The sequence below is a fragment of the Myotis davidii genome, unplaced genomic scaffold (assembly GCF_000327345.1).
Source record: "Myotis davidii unplaced genomic scaffold, ASM32734v1 scaffold1149, whole genome shotgun sequence".
NCBI classification, from domain to species: domain Eukaryota; kingdom Metazoa; phylum Chordata; class Mammalia; order Chiroptera; family Vespertilionidae; genus Myotis; species Myotis davidii.
This window is the reverse complement of record NW_006300370.1, coordinates 535,637-544,072: the sequence shown is the minus strand read 5'-3', so window position 1 is coordinate 544,072 and position 8,436 is coordinate 535,637. Positions and strand designations below refer to the sequence as shown.

General features: G+C 43.5%; 1 protein-coding gene across 1 annotated transcript in view; it reads left to right on the top strand.

Moving 5' to 3' along the window:
* The first annotated feature begins 1,343 nt into the window (after nucleotides 1-1,343).
* Nucleotides 1,344-8,436, top strand: part of CRIM1 (cysteine rich transmembrane BMP regulator 1 (chordin-like)) — a 136,350-nt gene continuing 129,257 nt past the window's right edge. The window contains exons 1-2 of the mRNA XM_015572572.1: nucleotides 1,344-1,384; nucleotides 2,215-2,432. Coding sequence (XP_015428058.1) covers nucleotides 1,344-1,384; nucleotides 2,215-2,432 — 259 coding nt within the window. The remainder of the gene's footprint in view (nucleotides 1,385-2,214; nucleotides 2,433-8,436) is intronic.

Here is an 8,436-nt window from a genome sequence, read left to right as displayed (position 1 = left end):
CTCTCAAAGAGGTATAATAGGAACTGGGTCTTGAAGGATGAATAGGAGCTTCCAGAGGACGAAGAGCAGGAGGCGTCTAGGTGGATGATACTCCATGAGCAGAGGCATGGAAGCATTACGAATAGTTTGTAGTGAGGATCTCAGTGGGCTTAGAGTAGGCAGACATGGGAGCGACTGGCGAAAGAGGAGTCTAGAAGTAGGTACAAGGCATATCATGAAGAACCTTATGTTTTTATTCTTATTAGATTCAGTAAGAAGTTTGGACCACTGAGCAGGTTTGGTTTTTTGAGGAAGATGTTGGTGGTGACAGACAGTGTGGGGAATGGTGGGGTAGTGGAGTGACAGGAGCATTGTGGCCGGGGGTCTGGGTTGAGGGTATTGTCGTTCAGGAAAGACGTCTTCAGGGAGTTCCAGTTACAGTGAAGGGGAGGGATGTTTATTGTGGGGGAAAATCTGCATTAGAATCCACTCAGTTTGGTGACACGTTAATTGCACATATTTAGAAAAATAGTAATAAAGAGTTTTTCTCAGACTAGGGGAAAGAAGAGAGGTATGGTTTTTCAGTGGTTCAAATGTTACTTGAATTTCTTACAAGTTTTTAAGTTCCTGGTGTTGAATTTTATTTGAGTTACACATTTAAATATACGGTCTCAAAAACTCCTTCATAGCAAATTTCACTTACCCTGGATGAGGCTGGCGGTACTGAATAGCATGCCCACAATTAAATATAGAGATAAGAAATTATTTACATGTGCTGCTCTGTTATTTATTAGAACTGAAGATTAAATTATCACCCACTTTTCCATGTTGAATTGTTTCAATATATTCTTTTCTGGTTTCCCTTTCAGAGTAATTTAGTAATTTTGCTGTTGTCTTGATGATAGGAATATACCTTTGTATGTGCATGATACATATGTCATTTCTAAAGACCAGTGTGGCTTTGTTTAAGCTTCTCAGATCATTTCACGAAGAGCTAAACCTTTGATCACCTGTGAGCTTGATCGCCTGAAATTAAAACACAGGAGGTCTTCTATCCTCCCTTTTCAAAGAATCATGCTGCAGCTCTTTACATTGTAAGTGGCATCCTCCCAAAGACCCCTTGACCAGAAAGTTATTTATTTCAGTGTAGGAAAACAAGTCTTTCGCCTGACTTACACAATAAATCAGGGATATCACCAGAAGTAAAAATTAGCCCCATAAAAATCATGGCTGTTCATTTGCACCGTCTTCGAGAAAACACATTCTTAAGATGGCTTTCTACCTGCCTTTGTTTGAGCAACGGGTTTAAGGGATCTTAAATTCAAGCACTTTAAAAAATTCTCTTCAGATATGGTATCAGGAACATGTTCTTTAACAGCCAGTACCCAGTTAAAGGTGCGATAAGGTATCTAGTAAAGATAACGTTAAGGGGGGAAAACCCCACATAACGTCCCAGAGATTCATAGAGAAATAATCTGATTGCCTATAGGAGGTTTCAACCCCGAGGAATATTATTTAGGATTGGGTCTGTCTACCGTCTGTCATTTTTGTGTCATTTCTGTGAGCTGGGTCCCGTGGAAGGTGGGTTTAATAGCCTGCTTCTTCCAGCCTCCTCCATTCCATGACCAGCACACTGCTTTGGTCTTGGGTGTGGAATTGGAGTAGCTCAGCCTCTCACCAGGCTGTAGTCCTCGGTTTTGTTGTCCTTCTGGCTTTGGTTGTGATTAGTGATGGATGTTAGCATCTCTCCTGAAATGCACTGAAGGGGGTCTCCGCTGTTGTATCCCGTTCTTAACTCTTGCTGGTATCTGATTTTTTTATGTGTATTACCTGCCTTGGTGTATTAAGGTTGAGAGCCATTTTAAACCCGAAGGTGGTCTCGACCAGACGGCATAAAATATTGTGGGCTTTTGGGGAATACTTTTGTAGATGGACTAAAGTGGCCCCTAGTAATTTGATTGAACGTGGGAAAATCCAGGAAGCTGTGTTTAAAATCTTAAAGGAATCTCAGTTATCCTAATAACACATAAGAGAAGCAGTGGTTTTTATCACAGACGCTTGTCTACTAGTGCATGTGTGGCTATATTTCAGTCTCCTCAGTTATCAGGAGGTTGGGTTTCATTCGTTTGTAAAATTGCAGCCAGACAGCCTTCCGTAAATTGAGGTGCCCAAGTCAGATGTTAATCTAGACTTCCCCGCACAGTTTTTTGCTCTCCAACAGGCCTTTCTTTGAAGGAAGCTAACAAGCAAACATTATGTGGTTCTTAATTGTTTTACAGATGAGAACTGGGATGATGACCAACTGCTTGGTTTTGAACCCTGTAAAGAAAACCTTGTCTCCGGCTGCAATATCATCAATGGGAAATGCGAATGTGTCACCGTTCGGAACTGCAACAACCCCTTTGAGTTTCCGAGGAAGGATCTGTGTCTTTCAGCCTTAAAGAGGATTCAGGGTAAGGACTCATTTTCACAATCGTAAGCTTAGCACCGTGGAACCTGAGCAGTGACAGTATTTGAGCCTGGGAAGGCAATGACAAGCTCACAGAGATCGGTAGCTTTTATAATCCCAGACAAGATGCATCAAGTTGACCAGGTGCTGACGTGATGGGGTGTGTGTGCACACGTGTGTGTGTTTCCTGGGAGCCGTGGCCCGGTCATGCTATGGCAGTATGAACAAGGCCCTTGGTGCCAGCTTACCTAGGTCACCTTCACGTAATGGAGCTTTCACGAGTGGTGTGCTTGAGATCAGCATCTGTTGTCCCCTGGTCCATTCCGCTTGATTTACTACAGGAAGATGCTCCATGAGGAGAGTGCTAATTAGGAATGCAGCTCATCTGGCAAGAAAGCATTCCCTCTTGAGCTGGGATGGGAGAATTGTGAGGTGATGATTGAAGGCTTTGGTTGGTTTTGCCACGGGGCAAAATTACATAGGTGTGGATGGATCACTGGGTACTTCACCTCTAGAATAAAGTCAGGAATCATATTAAAATAACAAGAAAATTACACAAATATGGCTCATAACTTTGGTACATTCATGCATGCTACTTAGAAGAAAGATTGAGGACTTGAAAATACGATTCCTAGCTACAGTAGTCTCAAGTGGCATGCCAAGAGGTTGGTGCCGTGGCAGAATTAACAAAGGATGAGGCCTGGGCTTGGACCTCACTTGGTCCCTGAACTCTCTCTCTGCTCCAGGTTCTTTTAGGGGGAAAAAGAGGACTAAACGAGATACGCTTAAATATACCTTTTATCTCTAAAATGATGCCATTCTGAAGTGAAATACCAAGACTTTAAGGTCCAAAGTCAAACCCGTGAGGGCAGTAGAGCAGGACTGACCTCTTGAATTGCATTAAGTTTCCAGGTCATGTTAAATGGTAATAACGAACAAGAAATTTATAGCAGTCTGTAGATAACATCTGTTTGTATGTACCAGTGCTGCTGAATCATTGAAAGAGAATATAGTAGAAAACAATAGGTGTAAAATCTTAGAACCACAGTGGGTCTTAGATAACATTTACTCCAGTCCTTGAATTTGGAAATGAGAAAGCTGAGCTCCACACAGCGGGTCGCTAAGAAGCCTGGGACTAACCATGTAAAAGTCTTTTTTCAGTCGCATGACATTAGACAACACAGTCAGTTAATGAACTCATTTTTACTGTCTCTTTGTTCACCCCCGTCCCCACCCCCATTTCCTGCCCAAAATAGGATTTTGCCAACTTCAGTATATATAACTTTCAAGGATGTAGATGCAGTGGTCAAATTTCTATTTAAATGGTTAAGTTAGTTATTCATACATATTTAAAAACACATGGTATAAAATACTACAACAATTTAGATGATTGTTTTTTGCCATTCTTATATTTCACCAAAGTGTGTTATTCACATGTTTCAAATGCATCACTGTCAATGCCTTGGCTTAGTCCACCTTCCAAGTCATTTTGACACCCGATCTCTGAGCACACCCTCCTCGCTACCATCTTAAGTTGTCGAGATACAACAGATTTTGAATCGACGTTACTACAATAAGTTTTGTCCTAAAACACAGTATCTTTTCACATAAAACCAGGGCTGTTGTATTTTTAATTGGTTAGGTGTATATTTATGGTCTTGACAATGTGGAGATTTAACTGCATTGATTTTCAGAGTGATTCTAAAAAGGCTGTTTACAAGATACAGCACTTCCAATTCTAAGATCATTCTCTCAGGAATAATTGCTGATATCAAAACCATAAAATTGAAGGAAATATTGAAGAACTGTTCCAAAGTAAAGGAAACTATGAAAAACATGATAACTGGATGTAATGCATGATCCTACAATGAGTCCTTCCACTATATAGAAAACTAGAGGCCCAGGGCACAAAATTCGTGCACTGGGGGTGACGGGCAGGGAGTCCCCTCAGTTCGGCCTGTGCCCTCTTGCAGTCCAGGACCCCTTGCCCCTTACTGCTCGCTGCTCCTTACCACTCAGCTTGCTGCTCCTTAGTGCTGCTGCGGAGACTGGAGAGGCTCCCGCCACCGCTGCTGGGCTCTCCAGCTGTGAATCCGGCTTTTGGCTGAGCAGAGCTCCCCCTGTGGGAGCGCACTGACCACCAGGGGGCAGCTCCTGCGTTGAGCATCTGCCCCCTAGTGGTCAGTGTGCATCATAGCAACCTGTCGTTCTGGTCGTTTCACCGTAACAGTTGCTTAGGCTTTTATTATATAGGTAGCCTCATGGCTGTTATATACCAATAGTCTCCAAGATATCATGGAGGACATGCACTTGGAACAACTTGAAATTTGGATGGTGATGGAATCCAGGAAGGGGGGGGCGTGTGATGTGGACAAAAGAATAAAATGTAGAAGTGAGATTTGCGTGACTTCCATGTAACACACTTGGGGAACTAGTCAAAAACAGCAAGGTGTTATGTTGATAGTTAATAGAAAATAAAGATGGGAGGCAGGCTGGGACCAGATTGTGAAATGACGTCATCATTGTGCAGGGAACTTAAGCCGGGCCATTGGAGCTATCAGAAAGCATTGCGGGTTATGAGCAGGGGAAAGCAGAGTGTGGGGGAGTCGATGTGGGGCAGACTGGGGCTGGAGGGGTATGCTAGTGGGTGAGAGGCTGCAGTGAGGAGGCTCGTTGGAGAGCAGCTCCAGTTGTCTAGAGGGGGCGCCACAGGAGACGAGACTAGGGGTATCAGGGAAACAGCACAGAGGAGCTGGGTACACACCATTTTGATAGAAAAATCTATAGTGTCATCTAACTTGAGGGAAAGGTGAAAATGCACAAAGATGATTCTAAGGCTCCTAACCTGAAATCATAGAAGAATGCTAGTGCAGGTCACAGAATGGGAAAACTCTTTGGAGATATTTGTGATAGGATGGAACTGAAAAATGGGGTGGCTGTTTTTTTTGGGGGGGTGGGGGGATATAGGGTCCAGAGCAGCGGTTGCCAACCTTTTGGACCTCACGGACCGCCAGTGGTCCGCGGACCATCGGTTGGCGACCGTTGGTCCAGAGGGACTTTAAAACTACGGGAGGTGTTACAGCCTGTTTGAATGATGACAAGAATGATTTGGAGGAGAGACCAGTAAGGTAAGAAAGGTGATAGTAATTGCAGGAGCAGAGTCTTTGAGGAGGAAGAGGAGCAAAATTGTTCCTGTGTCTCAGAGATGAATGAAACAAGGTCAGCTGATGAGGAGGTATGAAACATTGAGGAGGGAGGGAAAATGTGAAGCAGACAACTGAGAGAGAGGATAAGTAAATGAAGAAGGGAAATGCATTAGAGTCGCCTGCTTTCGCCCACAGCTACTTCAGGTTAGTGGTTACCCAACTGAAGGGAGCACAGATAATGCAGCAGATGCCTTGTAGGTGGAGAGGTAGATTTAACCAGAGTTTTCCTGGTGAGTCCTAGAGAAAGAGAGGGACATGGAGGTTGAGGGTTATCCCAGAGAGTACTTACAGTGACTGACCATGCAGTTGATGCCAGGAAGGAGACAGGCGCAGTGAATAGGGGAGAAACCCTGAGCCAGAAACTTTGTAGATAAATGCAGCAACAGCATGTAGTTGGTATGTAATTGGACTGCATGTGTTTCATGTGATTGAGGTTTTATTTTGTATTTATTTGTATTTTTTAGATTTTTAAAATTTATTTTTAGAGAGAGAGGAAAGAAGAGGGATATATAGAGAGGAACATGGATGTGAGAGTGAAACATTCATTCCATCTTCGAGGTAGTGCAACAGAATGCCCTCTTGACCCATAGCAAGCAGTCTGCAGCCATCTCCTGATCTGAGTCCAGGGATGACAGAGGCACCAGCTCTGCCCGACCCGTGTTCCCACGTGGGGCTCCAGGTCCACGGTGAGGCCTGGGTGGCGGGCACAGAGGGAATCTCCTAGTTTTCTTCAATGAGAGAGAGTTTGGTGGTCACACAGAGACTTAGATTTACTGGAACTGAACTAGGACCAGGGGATCTGTATCACCAGCGAGCCCCCAGGAGAAGTCCTACCACTGGGTTTTCCAGGGACTTTGAGTAGCAAGGCCACAGAGGGTTTCCATGAATCGGCCTCGCTTGGTGTTCGCTGTGCTGGTGTGAGACAACAGCTTGCCTGTAAGTGGTCCTTGGACTGACTTGATTTCCGCTGTTTTCCTTTTTAAAAGCAAAGCACTTGTTATAAATTGCTCTACTTCAGACACTAACACCTAGTCATGGTTTCATTATGCAAATCTTTTTTTATTATGCAAATCTTTATACTTTTTTCCAAGTAAATATGAAAAGAAATTCAAACCCAATTGAGGCATTTCATAGCATATGCATAGGATCACATGGTGAGGAACAAAACGGATCCTAAGACTGGATGGTGGGAAATGGTTTGTTAGTGGTGATGACCTTTATATATAGTGTACCTATTGGCACTTTGCTAAACATGAGAAATATGGCTAACACCTTTTGTCTGTGGATTTTTTTTTTTTTTTTTACAATTCTGTTGACCTGCATGGTATTCAATGTCATTATCCCCAAATCCTTCCTATAGTATTGACTATAGTAACAATGATTCAGTGTAATGATTCAGAAAGATGTACCTTCCCCATCACTGAGTGTAAAATTGTGAGTTCTCCCAAAATGTGACTGCTGTGGACCGTAAGATGATATAGCAGCAGTACATTGACAAGGTCCTTACAGCTGATAGGTACTATATACATATCAGTGGAAGGGTGGTAGACATGGGTGGGTTTTATACATTTTATGAGGTTTATATAGTTGGGGGGAGAAAACATCTTTGGGAAGCACTTGGCCTTTCAAGACTGTTGTTATATAATCCTTGATAATAGAATATCCTATATAACAAAAGCCTAATATGGTAAGTGTTCAGTTGTCTGGTCGGCCATTCAACCAAAATATAATATGCTAATGATATGCTAAGGCCACTCAACTGCTCGCTATGACATGCACTGACCACCAGGGTGCAGACAGTCAACCTGTCGACCAGTCACTATGATGTGCACTGACCACCAGGAGGCAGACACTCCGACCTATAGGTTAGCTTGCTCCTGGGTTCCAGCCAATCGGGACTGAACAAGATGGGCCGGACATGCCCTGGACCCCTCCTACAGTCCCTCTCCAGCTGATCAACCTCCTGCATCCCTCCCTGGCCCTGATTGTGCACCAGTGGGGTCCCTCAGCCTGGCCTGTGCCATCTTGCAATCCGGGCTGAGGGGGCCCCCCCTTCCCCTGAGTGCACAAATTTCGTGTACCAGGCCTCTAGTATGAACATAACTACCAATAAAAGATGTACCCTCCCCATCACTGACTCTTATTTATCCTGAAGCAAGACCCTCTGGGCCTTGTCTGCTGCAGGACGTCACGTGCACCGATTCCTAATTTCTAAGTTAGCCACGTGCTTCATAGTCTCCACAGACTCTAATTTTCTCAGACTAGCCACACCAGTATTATGCTTTTGAATGCATTGCTTTAGCTCCTACATATTATTTTTTAAAAGCATTTTTGAGGAATTCAGTTAACATTGCTTATCAAGTTGGGAAACACCAGTCCTTCCCTTGGCCAAAATAAGACGCTATTTAACCTGATCTTCCAAATGGATAAGGGCCTTTCTACCACTAAGGCCCCAGCTGATTTGATTTTTCCTGGGGCTGTCCGAATGCCCTCACAGAGACTTGGTTACGGACGGCAGCCAGGCCCTTACGCAACTTTAAATCTGTGTTGCCGTCGTCCTCTCTGTAAAAATAATCACAGATTGATAATACGATCTATCTTTCCTCTTTTGGAACATATAGATAAAGTGACTTGGAAATCTTAAATGTATGTGTTTCATTTTAAATTCCAGCAATGTCCTGGGGAAAGAAAAGGTAGACAAAGTTATTTATTTTCATACGCCGTAGACTTTTCATTCTGGTTGACAACCGAATCAGTCTTGTAGAATTTAATGTTTTAGGTACAAACTGTTGTTTTGATGTC